At 41.5% G+C, this 22193-nt stretch overlaps 1 protein-coding gene across 2 annotated transcripts in view; it reads left to right on the top strand.

Moving 5' to 3' along the window:
- Positions 1-22193, top strand: part of AASS (aminoadipate-semialdehyde synthase) — an 82645-nt gene that overhangs the window by 33127 nt on the left and 27325 nt on the right. For both annotated transcript variants that reach the window (XM_040343734.1, XM_040343735.1), the window contains exons 5-16: positions 1384-1451; positions 2062-2208; positions 3191-3269; positions 3350-3477; positions 8928-9076; positions 9351-9473; positions 9552-9663; positions 10824-10883; positions 10968-11035; positions 16652-16773; positions 18973-19102; positions 21380-21490. In XM_040343734.1, coding sequence (XP_040199668.1) covers positions 1384-1451; positions 2062-2208; positions 3191-3269; positions 3350-3477; positions 8928-9076; positions 9351-9473; positions 9552-9663; positions 10824-10883; positions 10968-11035; positions 16652-16773; positions 18973-19102; positions 21380-21490 — 1297 coding nt within the window. The remainder of the gene's footprint in view (positions 1-1383; positions 1452-2061; positions 2209-3190; positions 3270-3349; positions 3478-8927; positions 9077-9350; positions 9474-9551; positions 9664-10823; positions 10884-10967; positions 11036-16651; positions 16774-18972; positions 19103-21379; positions 21491-22193) is intronic.

Below are 22193 nucleotides of genomic sequence, written 5' to 3' on the forward strand. Positions count from 1 at the left end.
GTCCGAGGTACCTGACCGAGAGTGAGGTCCTGAGATTGAGGATCTGCGGCAGTAGAGGGAATGGAAGTGGTCAGCCAGTCCACGGCGCGCTCCTGCTCCTTCCGACCGTTGCTCTGAGGTGGAAGGAAATGCAGGAAATCGCGCCTCGCGAACGCGGCCGTAATCTCACGAGATTACGGCCGTTGGATCTGATAGGACGCCAAGTGTAGGGAGGCGTGCCGAGGAGCAGCGTCTCTCGGCCGCGCCCCTCCACAAACGAAAGCCCGCGAAGTGCGGTGTGAGGGTGAGGGAGGGAAGTCTGAGGAGAGTGAGAAATGGCTTCTGACAGGAGAAAGGAAAGGAAAAAAACTAGCGATAGGGGACCAGACAAACGGCGCAGCGCGGTAGTCCAGTCAGAAAGGTTTAAGCTGAAAACCAGTATAAAACATATATACTATATTCATCATTAAATACATCTAGTAAACACATTAGTATCAGAAAACATGAATTGATGGTACTTATCTTAGCCATGAGCAGAAAGAAAGAGGAGGAGGAGATCCAGACAGCCCCTTATATAGACACTATGACAGGGGGGAGGGGCCCCCGGGGGCTGCTGGGTATTGTAGTCCTATGAAGAATTTTTTCTCTGTATTAAATGAATAGCTGTTATGGTTTCTGCTATGAGCATTAAAAAGAAAGTTTAATGCAAGATATGAAGCCTCCTGTCTGATATATAACTAATACTTATGGCCGGCTAATCAGTAGTATAGGTCATTCCTGCAGGAGGTCTGGAAGCTGCATGAATGTCTGTGGTGGCCACATTTAGACTAGAGTCTAATTTTAGTGGTGTTTAGAAGGTCCGTGTATGTACTGATAATTTTGTAAGTGATTTTATATGTGGATAATAATAAATAATCGCAATTAATCTGGTAGTTCCTCTTTAACAAATTCTTTGGAAAATTTCTCATTTTTTTTTTTTCCCCCCCTTTCCTTTTATATGCTGAAATTAATTTAGAGGAATAACTCGGTAACTAATATGGTCACATTATATTACTGAGGACCGAGTAAAACCATTATGGGAAGTCTATTCATTACTGCCTTATACCAGCTTCCCTATTTTTTGATTAATCTGATGAGCCTTGTATACCTATACTGTGTGAATTTTTTGTGCCAATGTATAGGCAGGATCCTCTACCAGCTGATTGTGTAGGCAGCATCCTCTATCAGCCTCTCTGGGAGCCAGTGAAGTGTTTTTCTGTTTTCAATTATACAGACTATGGCACCCATATAGTTGCCTGCACTGATAACCTTTCTCATTGATAGCTGATAATATTACTGTAAGTACATACGATGTTGCCTACCTACTATGTATAATACCTATTTTCTTACATTCCATTCATTCAGGGATGATCAACATGTTGCATGGGTTAGGGCTTAGATTCCTTGCATTGGGACATCACACCCCGTTTATGGTAAGGTTTTTTTTCTCCTGTCTGATTTACAATCCTGTTGCTTCTGTACTTAGCATTTGAAACTGTAAGAGCTCATTCATACCAGGCAGACTGCACTGATTATCTTGGCACAGGCAAGATTCAGAGAGCACTTTAATTTAAAAAAAAAATAAAATTCTGATTGGATGAGGGGGAAAGGCAGGGCTGTGACATCACAATCTTTAACTAGAGAACACCTTGCATTAATTAAAAAACAACAAAATGTAAGGCATTCTGTAAATTATGCCTTTGCCAGACCCAGAAGCTAACAGCGATCACTGTTTTGACAGTGGCAGTGCCAAACACCACGATTTGCAGCTTTCACAGTGATTGGCCATGTATGGAACATGCATACATTTATAAAATACAAAAAACATTTTGGTTGCATACCAAATAAGATGTAAAGAAATGTTTACTTTTAAATCCACCAAAACTATGTAATATGGCCTACCTAAACTATTCAATTAATTTTAAATCCACTGTGGCAGGCTCCTGCATTACAGACTTCCTGGTAGATCTATTGTAGATTGTTTGTGTTTGTGTTTGTGTGTGGCAAATGATGCCAATAATGACATTTGCAAATATGTTTTAGCACATTGGAATGGCTCACAACTACAGAAACAGCAGCCAAGCAGTTCAAGCCGTAAGGGACGCAGGATATGAAATCGCTCTAGGCTTGACACCAAAATCTATTGGACCTCTGACCTTTGTGTTTACAGGCACTGGCAATGTATCGAAGGTAAGATGACAAAAATTTTATATTGAAAACCAAAAGCAGGCTACAGCCACCAAACGGGTTTCTTGCAAAGACACGTCATGAAGGCGCCCGTTTTGACACATTGGATGGGCAGAGTGCAGGTTGGGATACTAGCTTTTTGTAAGACCAGTACAATTATACTTGATACTTGTAGACTATGTAGTTTAAGGTGAGTTTAATGTGGTGTATATTAACAGGGCTGAAGTAGTAGAACCTTGGGGTGCTTTCAAACATCTGTGTTAGACCTTTAAATCGCTTTATAATGCCTTGTGACTTCTAGATCGGGGCTGAAGTTGAAATTTAGTTCACCCTACCTATTGGTAAGCCATGGTTCCTGTCATTCTGCTGTCAAATGGAAGATTTTCAGTTCACTCTGGCATTTGACATGTGGATGACAGTAGAATCATTTGGAAGATAATCAAGGCCCTGTGTTCAGCCTGGGCCTAGGACTTAAAGGATAAGTTCCCCTTTTCATCAAATAATGTTACAGTTTACACATATTCGGGGTGTAACATGCAACGTTCTGAATGCATCGGCCTCCCCGATCCCCTTTGTGCCAGCTAGTGGGGGTTCGTCTCCACCCTCTAGCTGTCAATTTTTGCCCACCCTGCGGCATCAATTAGAGCCGTGGTAGTTCATTCATTCTTCCTGTCAGTGTGTATCGGCTTCCTTATACTAGGTACAAGGAAGCAGATACACTGACAGGTCAAAAATATTATTTTTTTTATGTTTTTTTTACCTGCAAAAAATGTGTGTTTTTAATATTTTGGTGAAATCGTCCTTCAAACAGGTGAAATTGTCCGACAAAGTATTCCACAGAGACATGGGAATTGATTTAAAAGTTAGGCAATGTCTGCAATTCAGCTCTGTTCATACCCTAGGCACATTTTTGTTGGACTATGTTTACTGGAAATCTGGAAACATAGATTTCTGGTTTATAGATCTCCTTTATTTTGATTTTTAGGGTGCACAAGAAATATTTACTGAACTTCCCTCGGAGTTTGTTGAACCCCATGAACTTCAAGAAGTTTCTAAGACTGGAGGTAATGTGACTCACTTCAAAACATGTTGTGATGTAAGCACTTGACACCATGACTTTCGCTCGATTTATTGTTTCCTTTAGATCTCAGGAAAGTTTATGGAACTGTATTAAGCCGCCATCACCACCTCGTACGGAAAACTGATGGAGTGTATGATCCTGCAGAGTATGAAAAGAACCCTGAATTGTACACATCTCGGTTCAACACAGATGTAAGTAACTTACACAAGTGCAAAGGGTTTTTCACTTTCACAAATCTAATTAAAATCTCTTCTCCACTTGCGGTCTGATTAGGATAAGTGGGACTGACGGTAGTCAGAACATTGATGATCAACTGTTCATATCTGCTGTAAGGGCCACTTGAATATTCAGGACTGTATGCCAATTTTTTGCTCTAGAACAGAGCCAGGCTTGGATGACCATTAAAAACATAAGAGGAGATTAAATACGACATTTGCAACACCTTTTTGGTGTGTGTACATTTATGACATTTACTGTATGATGATATTGTTGAGACAAATGCATTAAGAAATAACACCAAAGTGGTGATCAGGTAAATGGAAGTAAAGAAGACCTCTTCCATGTTGGCGTAAATTGTTTGTATCGCACATAAATTTATTGCCACATCATGGATACAATTCTGCGATAATGTTTGATACATCTCCATTACTCTCCCAACTTCTCCAAATGGCTTCTTCTGTTCCTCCTATTTCTCACACTACCACAAGACCGATTTCTAAAAAGTACCGTAATTATCGGCGTATAACACGCACCCTAACTTTAAGAGGGAAGTTTCAGGAAAAAATCTTTCCACAGCCCCCTGCGTATAACACGCAGGCACAGTTTACCCTCTATATTCAGGGTAAAAAAGTGAGTGTTATGCGCCAATAAATACAGTATCTGTGACAATCTTTTTATGAATTCCTGTTCCTGAGAATGAACCATCATAGAACCAAAAAAGGCCAGGCAGCTACAAACTATCAAGCTATCTTACAGCAGCTTTGGAATTCAGAATGTTGAAAAGTGGGATTTGGAGGTGCTGTTATCTCTGAACTTCCCATTACCTTCTCACATTAGGTCACAAATGGAACATTTTCCTATTGAAAATACCTTTAAAGAAAAGGTAAAGCACATATTTGAGTAGTTTACCCAAAAATAATTTATTTATTTATATATAAAAGTGAGTACGCCCCTCACATTTTTGTAAATATTTTATTATAAGTTTTTATTTGACAACACCGAAGAAATTACACTTTGCTACAATGTAAAAGTAGTGAGTATACAGCTTGTAGAACAGTATAAATTTGCTGTCCCGTCAAAATAACTCCACACACAGCCATTAATGTCTAAACCGCTGGCAACAAAAGTGAGTACACCCCTAAGGCCCCTTTTCCACTGGGGCGGTGGGTGCGTCGGCGGTACAGCGGCACTATTTTTAGCGGCGCTTTACCGTCAGTTTTGCAGCGCTGTTCGGCCGCTAGCGGGGTGCTTTTACCCCCCCGCTAGCGGCTGAGAAAGGGTTAAAACCACCGCAAAGCGCCTCTACAGAGACGCTTTGCCAGCAGTATAGCCGCGGTGCCCATTGATTTCAATGGGCAGGATCGGTAAACATATCGCTCCAAAGATGCTGCTAGCAGGACTTTTTTTTTACCATCCTGCTAGCGCACCGCTCCAGTGTGAAAGCCCTCAGGTCTCGCACTGGAGAGACGGCAACGGCTGTTGCAGGCACTATTTTTAGCGTTCTAGCGCCTGCAAAGCGCCCCCGTAGGAAAGGGGTCCAAGTGAAAATGTCCAAAGTGTCAATATTTTGTGTGATTACAATGGGCAGGGGCGCTTTAGGAGCAGTGTATACACCGTTCCTAAAGCGCCTCAAAGAAGCTGTTTGCAGGACTTTTTTTGAAGTCCTGCTAGCGCTGTGCCCCAGTGTAAAAGCACTCAGGCTTTCACACTGGGATAGCAGTTGAGGCATTATCGGGTGCTTTACAGGCGCTCTTTTTAGCGATTAACGTGCCTGAAAACGCCTCCAGTGTGAAAGGAGTCTTGGAGACCTTGCGCTCCTTCACCTTCCGTTTTGAGGATGCCCCACAGATGCTCAGTAGGGTTTAGGTCTGGAGACATGCTTGGCCAGTCAATCGCCTTTACCCATGAGGTGCCATGTTGAACTTCCAGTGACCTGTACGAGAGAGTGAGAGCGATAACACCAACACATCTGCTCCCCATTCACACCTGAGACCTTGTAACACTAACAAGTCACATGACACTGGGGGGGCGATGTCTAATTGGGCCCAATTTGGACATTTTCACTTAGGGGTGCACGCACCTTTGTTGTTAGCGGTTTACACCTTATTGGCTGTGTGTTCAGTTATTTTTAGGGGACAGTAAATTTACACTGTTATACACAAGCTCTACACTCGCACACAGTGCATCCGGAAAATATTCACAGCGCTTTGCTTTTTCCACATTTTGTTGTGTCCCAGCCTTATTCCACAATGGATTACATTCATTATTTTCCTCAAAATTCTACAAACAATACCCCATAATGACAACATGAAAGTAGTTTGTCTGAAATCTTTGCAAATGTATTAAATAAAAAATGAAAAAAAATCACATGTACATACATATTCAGACTTTGCTCAATACTCTGTTGAAGCACAAATTACAGCATCAAGTCTTTTTGAGTATGATGCGACAATCTTGGCACACCTATTTTTGCGCAGTTTCTCCCATTCTTGTTTTCGGGACCTCTCAAGCTCCATCAAGTTGGATGGATAACATCTGTGCACAGCCATTTTCAGATCACTCCAGAGATGTTCATTTGGGTCCAAATCTGGTCCCCTTGCCACTCCTTTTGTTATCTTGGCTGTGTGCTTGGGGTCGCTGTCCTGTTGGAAGATGAACCTTCGCAACAGTCTGAGTTCCAAAGCACTTTGGAGCAGGTTTTCATCAAGGATGTCTCTGTACATTGCTGCATTTATTTTTCCCTCAATCCTGACTAATCTCCCAGTTCCTGCTGCTGAAAAACATCCCCACAGCATTATGCTGCCACCACCATGCTTCACTGTAGGGATGGTATTGGCCAGGTGATGAGTGGTGCCTGATTTCCGCCCGACATGGTGCTTGCCATTCAGACCAAGGAGTTCAATCTTTGTTTCATCAGATCAGAGAATTTTGTTTTTCATGGTCAGAGTCCTTTCGGTGCCTTTTTGGCAAACTCCAGGTGGGCTGTTGTGCCTTTTACCGAGGAGTGGCTTCCACCTGGCCATTCTACCATACAGGCCTGATTGGTGCAGAGATGGTTGTTCTTCTGAAAGGGTTCTCCTCTCCTCACAGAGAAATGCTGAAGCTCTGTCAGAGGGACCATCGGGTTCTTGGTCACCTCCCTGACTAAAGCCCTTCTCCCCATTGCCAAGTTTGGACAGGTGACCTGTTCTAAGAAGAGTCCTGGTGGTTCCAAACTTCTTCCATTTACGGATGATGGAGGCCACTGTGCTCATTGGGATCTTCAATGCTGCAGACATTTTTTTTCTGTACCTTTCCCCAGATCTGTCCAATTCCTTGGACTCCATGGCTTGGTGTGTGCTCTGACATGCACTGTTAACTGTGGAACTTTATATAGCAACAGTGAAAAACAGCTAATGCTGCCTCCTACATTGCAGGAGCTTGAGCAGTGACGGGATTTTTTTCAAACTTTGTATACAGACAGGGTTGCCACAGTTTTTTTTTTTTTTGCTGCTTTTTAAATTGCTAGAGCGTGTCCAGTGACAGGTAAGTTCTTTCCACATATCTAGTTTTAGTACCCTCTCACAGCTGATACCATGGAATGTTCAGGATCATGTGATTTACATTTATCTGAAAGTAAAACCCCTGCTTTCTTAAATATTGGCTACATTTCAAAAGCCGAATGCTGAACATGTAAAATTACTATTGCCTAGAGTTTACATTCATATTCTATACAATGTAATTTTTTTTTTTTTTTTTTTTTATGCCAATAATCACCCCATCTTAGTCTTGGTTCACACTGGTGCGATACTGGAACCCGCACGATTCATGTGTGGGTTCCCGCATGACATCTGACTCGCAGGCAATTTACACTGCTCTCTGTCAACTGCTGCAGGTATCGATGTAAAGTTAGACACCCCCAAATCTAGTTGCAGAGCACAGTGAAAACTGTGAAATTGGATGAGAATCAGATAGCATGGGTCTGAACACCCATGCAATCCGATTCCAGTGCAGACCATTTTGGTCCAAATGCAATTCGATTTTAGCCTTACAAACAGTCTGAATTTTCATTGCACAGGGATTGCACAACAATGCAGTGTGAATCGCATGCAATGTCTGGTATTACAGAAGTATGAATCCAACTTCAAAGTTGTTGTTCTGTCAATGTCTCATCTATTCTAATATTTCAGGGGTGTCCAACCTTTTGACCTTCATGGGCCACATTGGAAGAGGAGGAATTGTCTTGGGCCACACTTAATACACTAACAATAAGGATAGCATAAAACCTTGGGACAATCGAGGATATAGATAAGGAACCTCGCCCAGAGGCGATTAAGTTCGCATGTGTTGCGCTATATGTTTTCTTTTTTTTTTTTTCTTTTTTTTTTTTTCATCAAGTTTTATTAGGTGAATATGAAGTCAAACATTGCATCGTATAGATACATCATATAACAGCATGTTTTAACACTAGTAGTAAATAACCGAAATCGTGATGCTACAGATTACAATCTTATGCCAAAATATAGTCATCAATCGGGTAAAGTAATTGAAGAAAGAGAGTCATAAATGAGAGAGCGTTAAATAGCATAAGGAAAAAAAATAAAAAAATAATTCACCAAAGAGAACTTTTTGTTGTACCCATCTCGACCTGTAAACGGGTTATTCAATTGTATATTTCTTTCGTGGTCAAGATAAGTGGAGAAGGGGGTTAGGGAGTGAGGGGAAGGGGGAGGAGAAGAGAAAAAAAAAAAAAAAAATTGGGGAGGGGAAGCTTATTGAGAGAGTTGTCTGACTTAGGATAATTTACCAGTACATTCCATCCATTTTATCGAAATGTTTAATAGCCGTGCAGAGGGCGCTGTTGAGTTTTACTGAATGATTGTTTTATATGTCTGTGAGTCTTTGAAAACCATCCAATTATACCATGTTGTCGAAAAATTCGTTATTCTCTCCTGAGAGATACTTATGAGTTCTTCTATTTTTTTCTATGTTGTTTATTCTAAACCATTCTGTTTTGGAAGGAGTGATATTTGTGCGCCAATGAGCGGGGATACATTGTCGTGCAGCATTAATCATAAACATTGGGAGTATAAGTTTTCATTCATTCATTCATTCATTCATTCATTCAACCTGTCTGAATAATGAAACTTTTGTGATTGTGAAGAGTGGGATATTTTTCTTTAGGAAGATAAAAGTCCACTAAAGAGACACTAACACATTTTTCTTCAGCCGCATGTATTCACTAATTGTAAACACATAAAAAAAAAAAAAAATCAACCTTTTTATGATGGTGTTGGGCCGCATTCATAGCCATTTTGGGCCACAGGTTGGACACTCCTGTATAATGTATTACCTTCTTAGAGATGTATAACTACTTAATCGTTTTTGTTGTTGCTCTTGCAAGTTGAACAGATTTCTAACTTTTTTTTTTTTTCCTGAAAAGATTGCTCCGTATACTACATGCTTGATTAATGGCATTTACTGGGATCCACATACCCCACGTTTACTAAACAGGCAAGATGCTCAGAGGTTGCTTGCTCCTGTCAAGTCATCTTCAGCTGCCACAGAGGGTTGTCCAGAGCTACCGCACAAGTAGGCATTGCTGCTATAATGTCCTTTTTGATCTGTGTGGGGTAAAAATATATATCTGACTTTAAATTTCATGCAGTCTTATCCAGCTGCGTTTCCCACAGTCAAATGCAGACACTTTTATTTGAATAGATGTGAAGGTTTGTTCCATGAGAACAATACTGCTTCTCTGTCACTTGTCTAAAATCTTTAAAAAAAATTGTCTATTTTTCGGTATTGCCTAAAAAACAGATATACAGTAGTGGTACTTTTTTGTTAATTGTCTTTGCCTGTCTAGACTTCTAGCCATTGGTGACATCTCTGCCGACACCGGGGGATCTATAGAATTTATGACTGAGTGTACCACTATCGATATTCCATTTTGTATGTATGATGCTTATCAGCATATCATCCATGACAGGTAAGTCCTGTACAGCATAGAGCATTGATCAGTACCTTGATCATTTCATTAAAACATCCCACGTGTTTTCTCTTCTAGTGTTGAAGGTAATGGTATACTGATGTGCTCAATTGACAATTTACCAGCTCAACTTCCAATTGAAGCAACTGAATATTTTGGAGATATGCTATTTCCTTACATAGAAGAAATGGTAAGGACTGTATAGGGGCTTCTATTTGACACCCATACTAAGTTACTTTTTATTGATGTCCATTCAGTCACAAAATCTGTTTTACTAAGACACTTGTAAAAGATCCTATTGGACTACTGTGATAAAAATACGGATTTGGCCACTCATTGTCCAGTCAAATCTGCACAAGGCAGACAATCTGCTCCTAGGTTTGCCGAGGTCAGCCGAACTGACCTCGGGCATTTCCAAACGGCCCCGATCGGATGCGATCAGCGCCTCTCCTCCTCCCCACCCCCCCCCCCCTCCCCACACACACACACACACACACACACACACACACACACACAACACTCGCAAACAGAGTTAGGATTTTTAGAAATACAGTGCTCGTATTGCGAAACGCACGTTAACCGCGTTACTCGCAATCCCCAGGTTTCACTGTAATATGGTTGCATATGTGTGCTCACCCTTAAACTAATACTTTGTTGAAGCACCTTTTTGATTTTATTACAGCACTCAGTCTTTTTGGGTACGAGTTGAACAGCATTGTACATCTGGACTTGGCAATATTTGCCCACTCTTCTTTACATAAGCGCTCCAAATCTGTCAGATTGCGAGGGCATCTCCTGTGCACAGCCCTCTTCAGATCACCCCACAGATTTCCAATCGGAAACAGGTCTGAGCTCTGGCTGGGCCATTCCAAAACAATAACCTTTTTCTGATGAAGCCATTCCTTTGCTGATTTGGATGTATGTATTGCAATTTTTAACATTTGAAAGTAAAATAAAAAAACAGCCCATATCAAGCTCCACCATTGATCACCCCAAACCCTGCCCCTCATTTTATCAAATTTTAGGTAAATCGTACCTAGATTGTCAAATATAAGGCTTCTAAAAGATCCAAACATTTTGCAATTGTTCATTGCACAAAAAATTGTTGACTTCAGCCTATTGCCTGACAACATTGGAGGATGGGAGTAAAATAGGAGGTTAGGAATGGAGGTACACCAGGGCCATATGGCACAGGTAGAGTGTCAGACAAAGGCTCTATAGCAGGAGTGGGTGCATTGCCAGAGCCATATTAGACTAATTTTAGAATTTCTGATGATGTAGTCATGACATCTGGTTGAACTGTATGTTGCAGGACCTGGACAGGGATAATAATGTATTTTTTCCGTATAGATAATGTCTGATGCTACAATACCACTTGACAAACAGAATTTTTCTCCTGTTGTAAAAGATGTAAGTATTCTGATTTTATAGATTTATTTTATTTTTTCCCCCCATTTTAGAGTGCATAGATTTATGTTAAACATGTTGTTCCAGGCAGTGATTGCATCCAATTCCTCATTGACACCGAAGTACAAATACATACAGAAGCTTAGAGAGAGCAGGTATAGTATTTTATTTACTTTTTTTTATTATTATGCATGTGATAAGGGTACTGTCATATCAGTGTGTTCATTTGTTGGAATTTTGTGTGACCCTGTGTATGCAACTCAAGTTTGAGCCAAAATTCCGTTGGGGGGGGGGGGGGGGAGAAATCCACGGTTTTCTTGTCGAAATTTCCGATTGTGGCTTATCATGCCTTGTTCTGCACCATGTCTCTCTGTGGAGGTGGTGATCTTGGAAGAGGAAGGGATTTACTTTTATATGTCCGTGCCTTCAGAAAGGAACAGTTGACAACACAGTAGTAATATTTGTAGACTAGCAGTCGGAGACAGCCAGAGCCCTAGGTCTCATTAGAGGTATACAGGATTGTTTAGGCATGCTCACATACTGGGAAATGTACTATTTCTTTCTCGTACATCACGGGACACAGAGAAGCATAGTAATTACTATGGGTTATAGAGTCTCCCTTTAGGTGATGGACACTGGCACGCCCTTAAGGCAGGAAGTTCCCTCCCCTATATAACCCCTCCCATACCGGGAGTACCTCAGTTTTTTTTCGCCAGTGTCTAAGGTGTTGGTCACGAGTGAACATGTGCTCTAAGGAGCTACACTGGAGGGATCCATGCTGGATGTAAAAAGCCTCCATAAAATCCGGATCTGTCCAAAGTGCTTCTTAGCCAAAGTGGACGGTACCCGGGCCCTGGTTGAGAAGAACAGGGTTTGGCCTGTAATGCTCCTCTTTTGAGGGCTGGATCCTGGGTATTCAGTACTTTGGTCAATTTCTCAATACCAAAAGCTTACTGACAGGGTGCGATATGGGTCCAGGGGTGTGGTGTTCCTGTCCATGGACCCCGGTCCCTGAAGGTCTGCAGACTTTGCTCTCCGTGATGGGCGAAGATTGGGGATTGGAGACGCTGTTAAAAACCTTGTTCGCTACAGCTAGAGGGGTAGCCCAACCTAGCAGCTATTGGTATTTGCCAAGCCTTAAAAGACCAGTTAAAGGTGGTCTTGAAGGATGTCCCGGCTCAACAGGTTCGGGAATTGGCTGACTTTCCCAAGGCATTATGCTTTGAGATAGATGCTATCAAGGACTCCATACAACAGTCCTCCCGTCTCACACTCTCTTTAGTTCATATGCGCAGATTACTCTGGTTGAAGAACTGGTCGGCTGAAACTCCTTGTAATAAACTACTGGCGGGGTTTCCTTTCCATGGGGAGCGTTTATTTGGGGAAGATCTGGATACATATATTCAGAAAATTTCCAGTGTCAAAAGCACACTGTTACCAGTGAAGAAAAGATTTAGGGGTCCCCCCTCCTTTAAAAAGTCTTCCTCCTATTCCTAGCACTTCCACTGCCAGGCAGTTCCGACGGCCCACTGGACAGTTTAATGCGGGTGGAAAACCTCAGGCCTCCAAAAAACCTTGGAACCGTAAGCCGGCATCTAAGTCGAAGGTACTGGCCCCCCTGTTTGCCAATCGAAGATCTCAAGGCATATCTATAGTATCCTATCTGGACGATCTGTTGGTAGATCGTTCAGTTGCCGATCTAAACTCAGCGGTACACAGAACCGTGAGATACCTGGAATCCATGGGTTGGGTTCTCAACCTGGACAAGTCGGCCTTGGTGCCTGTGAAAAGACTTGAGTATTTAGGTCTATTCGTAGACACAGATCAAAGAAAGATCTTCCTGCCCCAGATAAAGATCGATTCTTTAAGGGAGCTAGTTCATCTGGTCAAGTCAAAGCGTCAGCCCTCCATTCGCCTTTGTATGCGGCTGTTGGGGAAAATGGTAGCCTCTTTCGAGGCCGTCCCATTTGCTCAGTTCCACTCAAGGGGACTTCAACATGCCATTCTATCCGCTTGGAACAAGAAAATTTAAGCCTTGGACCTCCCTATGTCCCTCTCCTGAACAGTCCGGCAGAGCCTTTGCTGGTAGCTAGTTTCCCAGAATTTACTAAGAGGGAAGTCTTTTGTCCCCATATTTTGGCGGGTTGTGACCACAGATGCCAGTCTTCTGGGCTGCAGTTCTGGAGGGGCTGTCTCTCCAGGGAAAGTGGTCAATCACGAGAAGTCTCTACCCATCAATCTGCTAGAGATTCGGGCAGCTCGTCTAGCCCTGTCGGCTTGGACGGAAAGTTTGCGGGGTCACCCAGTCAGGATTCAGTCCGACAATGCCACAGCTGTGGCATACATAAATCACCAGGGGGGCACAAGGAGTCGTGCAGCCCAAAGAGAAGTGGATCGAATCCTGATCTGGGCGGAAAAGTATGTCCCGTGCATATCTGCGTTTTTTATTCCGGGGATAGACAATTGGCAGGCAGACTTTCTAAGTGGCCAACAGTTGCTTCCAGGAGAGTGGACTCTTCACCCCGACATCTTCCAGGGCATTTGTCAGAGGTGGGGAATACCAGATGTGGATCTCTTTGCATCGAGGTTCAATGCGAAGGTGGGCAGCTTTCTGTCCCGGACAAGGTATCCACTCGCTTGTGGAATGGATGCACTGGTCCATGGGATAAATGTTCCCTAATTTATGCGTTTCCTCCGCTGCAATTATTACCCCGCCTCCTTTGCAGGATAAAGTCGGAAGAGAAACCAGTGATTCTGGTCGCTCCAGCTTGGCCCAGAAAGGGCCTGGTATGCAGAAATTGTAAGGATGTCGGTGGGACATCCATGGACCCTTCCGCTTTGTCCAGACCTGCTGTCTCCGGGGCCAATATTCCACCCTTCCTTACGGTCTCTAAATTGAACTGGCTATTGAATTCCATATCCTAAAGCGGAGGGGTCTCTCTAATTCAGTAGTATCTACTTTAATGCCAGAAAGCCAGCGTCCAGGCTTTTTTATTACAGAGTTTGGAAATCTTATGTGGCCTGGGGTGGCATCCCCGGAGGTATCTCATTGGCAGAATTCTAGATTTTCTGCAGATGGGGGCAGACATGAAGTTGGCCTTAAGCACTATTAAAGGCCAAATCTCGGCCTTATCAATTTTGTTTCAAAAGCCACTGGCTACACATTCTCTGGTTAAGACCTTTTTATCTGTGTTATTCCTCCAATAAAGACCCCCTTGTGTCCGTGGGATCTGAATCTGGTCCTTTCTGCCTTGCAGAAGCAACCCTTTGAGCCTTTGGCTCACATTCCATTGGTCCTTCTGACCAGGAAGGTGTTTTTTTTGATGGCCATAACCTCTACTAGGGGGGTATCGGAGTTGGCGGCCTTATCATGTAAGGAGCCATACCTAATTCTTCACAAGGACAGAGTAGTCCTACTGCCTCATCCGGCCTTCCCTCCTAAGGTTGTATCAAGCTTTCATTTGAACCAAGATCTGGTTCTCCCTTCCTTTTTCCCAGAACCTAGTTCTGCAAAGGAGAAGTCATTGCATACGCTGGATGTACAAAGAGCAGTTAAGATCTATCCTAGGGCTACTGCTCAGGTCCGGAAAACTGACATTTTGTTTATTCTGCCAGAAGGTCCCAGATGTGGACAGGCAGCGTCAAAGTCCACTATCTCCAAATGGATTCGACAGATCATTACTCAAGCCTATGGCTTGAAGGGAAAGGTTCTTCCGTTTAGGGTTAAAGCACATTCCACTAGAGCGGTGGGTACTTCCTGGGCAGTGCATCATCAAGTCTTCATGGCTCAGGTCTGCAAGGCCGCGACTTGGTCGTCTGTCCATACTGTCACAAAGTTTTACCAATTGGACATAAGGAAAAATGAGGAAGTCGCCTTTTGGCGCAGTGTGCTGCAGGCTGCAGTTTGATTCCTCATGTCTGATGGCACCCGGCTTATTTTTTGGGGTCTCCCTCCCCTTTATTAGCATTGCTTTGGGACGTCCCAGTAATTACTATGCTTCTCTGTGTCCCGTGATGTACGAGAGAGAAAATAGGATTTTTATAACAGCTTACCTGTAAAACCTGTTTCTTGGAGTACATCACGGGACACAGAGCTCCTGCCCTTCTTTATGGGGAAATTGGGACACTTATTGCTTGCTACAAAACTGAGGTACTCCCAGTATGGGAGGGGTTATATAGGGGAGGGAACTTCCTGCCTTAAGGGCGTGCCAGTGTCCATCACCTGAAGGTAGACTCTGTAACCCACATAGTAATTACTATGCTTCTCTGCGTCCAGTGATGTACTTCAAGAAAAGGATTTTACTGGTAAGCTGTTATAAAAATCAATTTTTTTCAGGAAATCCTGGGGAAAAAAAAGCAGCATGCCGCACCCTGCCCATATGAACCGATTGTGGAGTGTATATTAAGTTAACGATGCTCGGCAATTGGTTTTCAAAATGCAGTGTGATTTGCAGAATCGGATCGCATGGGTGAGAACACCCATACAATATGATTCTGGTGCGTACAATAAAGAGTTGGTGCGAATGCGGTGCAATTTAAGCCATACAAATCCATGGCTCAAATTGCACCCCAGAGACACTGCATTCAATTCGCACAGGAATGTGTTGTGATTCCTGTGCAAACATTCATGAAGTGTCCCACTGCAGCAGTGTGAACCCAGGGTAAAAGCCCCAAACACCTACTTACAAAAAATTCACTATTACTTTTTATAAATCATTTTGTCTAATACAGAAGATTTTTCCATCACGTTGACATCTGCTTAATATGTTGGTTTACATACTCTTTTGTTTAGTTTCTATGGTTACCTAATTCAAATGGTAAAGGCATATTCTATATAGTATTTTTTTTTTTTTTTTATTGCCTCGTAATACATTAAACTTGAACAGTTGTTACTTTGTGTGGTGTTACATAGATAAGTGACATTGATAATAAGGATTTGATAAAGGCAAAATTATGTAGTTGAGACACTGCTGTTAATAAGATTTAGATGGAATTGTATTAAAGCCATCAGATAAACAGATATAAAGAAATGATCTTGATGGTTGTACAAAAAAAAAATACACAGTACTTAAACATATGTGCACTGAAAATATAGGGACATCAGTCAATGCTTTTTGTTGGCTTTGCCACTTTCACTATTGATTTCTGTCCTTGCCATATGCCTCTACCCATGTTTGCACTAATACATTTCTCAAAATGGCACAACTGTTGGCTTTGTAAATATTGACATAAATATTTGTGCTTAAATATGATCTTAAGATATAATGTGTATGTGTAAAACATTATACTACATTTCTCGATGTTCTAATCGATCTAGTTTTAGGGTAAATTCGCACTAGTACAGACAGCTGCTGAAATGCTGTAGGGGGCAGTGTGGTGTGCAATTCAGCGCATCACGCAGCTTTTTTCTTTCACAAACTTTATTTGAAGTCACTGTAGTACACACGCTGTGCAGCTATACAGGTCTATGTAGTTATTTACATCGTTTTGCGATAGACTGCAGCATGTCTGCATTTTATCGCACCACACTGCAGCACAGCTCCAGGCTTGTGTTGCAGTTTGATTGGAAATGCCTGTCACTGCAAGGAGACACAGAAAACAATTTGTTTTCTGTGTGTCCTTGCAGTGACAGGCATTTCACAGTGCAGTATAATGCCTGTCATGGGACATTGTGTGAATTCAGCCTAAGTGTTGTGTGTGTTTTTTTTTGTTTTTGTTTTTTGTTCTTTCTAAATGATTATAAATGTAACAAAATTCTGTCTCACCTGCAGGGAATATGCTCAACTAATGACAATGGGAGCCAAGAAAAGGATACTGGTGCTCGGATCTGGTTATGTTTCTGGACCTGTTATAAGCTATCTCACAAGAGATCCTAATGTTGAGATAACTGCAGGTGATATTATGTGATTCTTCTGGCAGTTAATTTGAAATGCTTGTATCTCTTCCTCTATAAAAGAAATTCTGTGCTTTGCCAGAACCATGAAAATAAACAAGTTTTATTGATGCCCATCGATGCTAGGAGTTAACACTTACAATACCCCATGCTTTCCCTATATGTCACAGCAGCACACAAGTTCCAGTGTGATGTTTTCGAATGAAAAAAGTTGAAACTTGCCCATGTACTTTCCAACCATCCATGTATCAGTACTTGTACTATATGCGGAATAATCTCTGTGCTGTGGAGGATCAAAACAATCCAAAAACTACTATCTATTTAAAAAAAAAAAAAAACCTTGCACGAGTTTACTATTACCGTGTATTTATATCGCGGCTGCCACCATACAAATGATATAAACCGTACTTAAAGTGTAAGCAAATGCTCGCTGCAATATGGCGCTGTGATTTATGCTCCTATTATAGGCTTTCACCCATAGTAACCAAAAAGTCCATAAATAAAGTCCACAAATTGTGCAAAATAAGTGTTGAAATCGTCTTCCGTTTAGATAAATATCAATCACAAACCACCTCCTGTGGACTGGTGAACCCTCTCCCCAGCAGGTATATGCTCACCAAATCGCATTGCCTTCCACTCTCCTGGTTGGCATAAAACACTTGTGTGAATATCAAGCCGTTTAGGTATAAAATGTCCCCAGGATTCATAAATGGCCATTATCTGGAAAAAAGCAAATTTATCCTCCAATGGTACAGTAGCCAATTAAACTAACATTTATTGACCAGTAGAAATCCACTCGCAAGTTAAAAACCAAATTGCATGTTGATCAAAGGTGACATCAGGCTTTGTCTCTATGTGATAGACTTATTTCGGTGTCTCGCCACCTCCGGACAACACAGACTAGCTCCACGTCTACTTCTGGTTCCGGTCCCGACATCCACGGTCGCCCATAAACCAACACAAGTTTATCATTTAGAGAGACCGAGCCTGATGTCATCTTTTGATTAACATGCAATTTGATTATTTTTAACTTGTGAGTGGCTTTCTATTTGTCAATACATTTTAATTTACTTGGTTACTGTACCATTGGAGGATATCTTTGCTTTTTTTACATAATGCCAATCCTGGGGAGATACTTGGTGAGATTTTATACCTGCATTATGCCAACCATGAGAGTGGGAGGCATTGCGATTTGGTAAGTGTATACCTGCTGGGGAGAGGGGTCACCAGTGCACGCAAGGACTTTTTTTTTTTGCACAATATTGGTCGACTTTCTTTATGGGCTTTTTGGTTACTATGGATGAAAGCCTATAATACAGCATGAATCACTGTGCCATGGAGTGATAATCTGCTTACACTTTGAGACTGTCGTGTTTTTATATGTATTCTATTCTGTCCCAATGTTTCCTCCCTCTTGTTCCACTATGCAGATGAATCTGTACACATGTGAGGTTTACTACACTGATCTGTCTTCTTTGATCAAATTGTCACTAAGAGTCTCTTATTTATTTTGAAAATGGTCATCAGTCCAAAGGAAAAGCATATTTTCAGATATATCAGGACAAAACCATTTTGGATTAATGTTTGCACCCCCCCCCCCCCTCCTTCCCTTTTTTCTTTTTCGGTCAAGTCAAAAAGAAAATTTATTAAAAGGAAATTATTCTGCTAGTAGACTTTTTCAAGTAATTTATTCTTTGCTTTTTTACTTGCAAAAATTGTTGACATGTCCACTTTAAATCTGTTGTAGAGGAGGATCCCATCCTTTCCTTGAGTGACAGACCCCCTAAGCTGCTGTCGCACAACCAATCACGAAGTGTTTGGTCATGTGACTGGCCAGCATTAGGGCCCAGACCAGCCTTGTCCATGCTGGCTTCTTACTGTGGTAACAGAAGGCATCAAATACTGTACAAACGTTTGCTTATGAAACTACTATTTCAATGTAAATGTGTCACACCTTCTATTACTCTTGGGTAGGCTTTTTAAGAATAAAAAAAAGAGAGCTGGAGATATTAACTTTTATTACATTATTATTTTTTTAGCATAGTATCATGCAATATGTGACGGGAATGTTTTTAAATTTGATTAGCTATGTGTTGCTAAAATACTGCACAGCCATACACAACAGTGTATTTTGAATATGATGGACGTATAACTTTTTTTTTTTTTTTTTTTTATGGAATCATTTTTTCCTTCCATCAGTTTCCATGATAAGAGATCAGGTGGATCACTTGGCAAAGAAGTACAACAACACAACACCACTTGTCATGGATGTCCTGAAGAGTGAAGAGAAGCTGTCTTCTATAGTAAAGAAACATGATCTTGTTATCAGGTTACTATTGGTTTGTTGTTTATGGGGAAAGACCTTCTCTTGCGGGAGACATCTAGTCCAGTGCTCCAAATAAAATAACAGAATCCCAGGAAATATTCATAGGGAATGCCAAAAAAATTTGTGTATAAACTATACATTAAAATTAGTGCCCAAACTTCTGTATACTATGGATGTTGGCTACAGTTCTAAGATATTTAGTAACACAGGTACAGATTTATTCCCCTTGTATCTGATACTCTACACTCCTATTTATAAAAATGTTTCCAGAAAGGGTTATGTTTTTTGCCCATAGCAGTCAGCCATGTTATCTCAGGCGTATTGGAAGGTAAAATAATCTTTTTGCTCTGGGCAGCGAGGGCTTTTCTTTTTATAGACACAGATCTGAAAGAGACCCCAAACATCATCCAAGGCATAATAGTTTAGTGTAAATAATTGTGAAAAAAAACAAACGCGGCAAAGACCATTAGTAATGTTGAAAAATAAAATATGATCACAAATAGAATAAACATAAATAATACATTTAATAACAAATATTATTCAAAATGGTTTGCTAAAAGAACAATCGCCAGAATAAAATAGTTTGTTAAACCCCCCCAGGAAATCCTGTGCATGCAGTACTTGTCCCAATCTAAATTCATGAGGGGCACCACACAGCCCTATAGTGTAGTAATTTTTTTTATTCATGTAATAATAACAGTAAATAATGCACTCACAAGCGCACAATGTAGCACATCTTTTTCTCAATAAAAAGTGCAGGGGGATCATCCAAGAATGGAGGAGCGGTGGATGGAACACATCGTGGGGGATCGCTGCAGCCACTGGGAGTCACTCACAGGTGCCAATTATAAGGCTCTCTGGAACTGCTGTTAAGTCCTACATCAGTCTCTTAGACTAATTTCCTATGATTCACAGCGCTGTGACAACTCTCTGTAGGAACACTTGGGCAATTGGTGGCAGTTCTAGAGATCCTTATACTGGCACCTGTGAGTGACTCCCTGCATGTGCCATCCAGCGGAATAAAGCTTTGGACACTTTCAAAAAATCCTTGGTGTGCTGTTGAATTTTTTTTTCACTTTGATTATCCATGGTTTCTAGCCTATGGTCATTACAGCACCCAGCATCACTGAACAGCCAGTTTCTATAATGGTGTGCGTTGGGAACATTGCGTTTGCACTTACCAGGAAGTGGGAGCGGGTACCTGTCGTCAAAATTGTGTATTGACAGGTACTAGTTTCCCCCCAAACAGTGCCAAATCTGGCAGTGGAGGGTGTGAACAAGCAGAGCTTCTCCTTTTGGGTGGAGCTCTGCTTTAAGATGCCATGTGGCTGTTCAGCATTTCATTACTAAACACACACTTTTCAGATTCTATTCAGCTGAATTTGGGACACCCCTGAACAGAAAGTAAGTGCCTAATATACATTTTCCCCATCCAAACCCATGCAGAAGTTTACTTACCTTAGTTGTCGGACAACTAGCCCAACCCCTTGCCTAGCTACCTGTCAACACTAATCAACCATTGGATTTATAAAAAAAACACTTAGAATTTCAAGGGGTGTGACAGGCAGTGCACACAGACTGTACATCCCCCACCTCCCACTCTTGTGCAGTGCTGTCTTCTCCTCTATCCTGTCTTAGTTTATGCTAAATTTAGATTTGCAGCCAGCTATTTAGGGCACAGAGGGTCGAAAACTGTCAGCTTATGTTGTAAAAGATTGCAGCTGGAGAAAAGGGCTTTCACAAAAACACAAGCTGACAACGGCAAAAGCCAGGTACCACACTAGACTGTCTCAGACGAGCATAGTACTTGGCTTGTGCTGTTGTCGGCTTGTATTTTTGTCAATTAAACTAATTTTTCTCTAGCTAGAATCATTAAAAACATGAAGCTGAGTTTCCATCCTCTCTGGGATAGAGACCAATTAATGCAGAATGGAGAGGGGGCAGGGCTCAGCTGTAACTCCACCCATTGGTGCACCCAAATTTTTAGGATTCAGAAGGGTTGGAGCTACAGCCAGCAGTACAAGAAAAGAAAGATTTATCTTTTTGAACTTCGACAGCTCGGCTTTTATGGGGAACACACGCTATATGCACAGGCACCCCATTGATCTTTATCTTGTTTTCGTCTTGTGATAGTTCTTGTTGGTAGGGTTTTATTTGCAGATGAAGATTAGTTATGTTACATCTTAGCTGAAGCGGCATAATATGACATAACATGTAGTGAAGTTATAAGATGCTTCTTTTTATTGTTCTTCTGTTTTAATCTGCTTTCATGTCATTCAGTTTACTGCCCTATTCGGCACATCCGCTAGTTGCAAAAAAATGCATCAAGGAGAAGATAAACCTGGTGACTGCCAGCTATTTGACTCCTGCTATGAAAGAGCTGCAGCAAAGGTATGCTATGTTTATGGTAGTCTCTTCCTTCAGACTTTTTTTTTTTTTTCTTTTTCTTTTCTAATCCTGCAGTCACAGCTTTTAAAGCAACAGTTATAAGCTTGTATCGAGTTGGGAGAAACCATATGCAATTAAATATAAAATGTTTCAAGATAACCTGATGTGCATTTTGTTGGTCATTTATAGATCTTCTTGTGTTCTGTTTTCCTTTGTGTTGCATACCTTCTCAGTAGGTAAGTAGTAACAATGGCACCCAACTGCACAGTGCTTCTTCTCTGTCATTTGTCTGGCATAGTGATCATCATGGCTTTGGGGTCTTACTCATCAGATTGCAATCCATTTTAATCAGCTGGTATACTTTGTGTTCTGATGAGAAAGTGCATCCCTTAGGAAGTGATTAACTCTTAGCCTAGGTTTATAGTATTGCATGCTCACATCACAGGGTATGCAGCCTATTCATTTTAATGGGCTGCTGTACCTACCAGAAATGCGAATGAGTCCCAGAAACTTTTCTAAAATCATGCCGCGTGGAACTGCATGGTACTGTGGCATCATGCGGTTTTGCACAAATGAAAATTCCCTATATTTTCTGATGCGTGGGAGTGCCATTGATGGCACACCATGTGTCTGCTAAAGAGCAGTTTGTTTGTCCTATGGGTTGGAAACGCATGTGATTATGCACATGTTCCCCACCCACACATAT

The sequence above is a fragment of the Rana temporaria genome, chromosome 3 (genome assembly GCF_905171775.1).
Source record: "Rana temporaria chromosome 3, aRanTem1.1, whole genome shotgun sequence".
In the NCBI taxonomy this organism is placed as follows: Eukaryota; Metazoa; Chordata; class Amphibia; order Anura; family Ranidae; genus Rana; species Rana temporaria.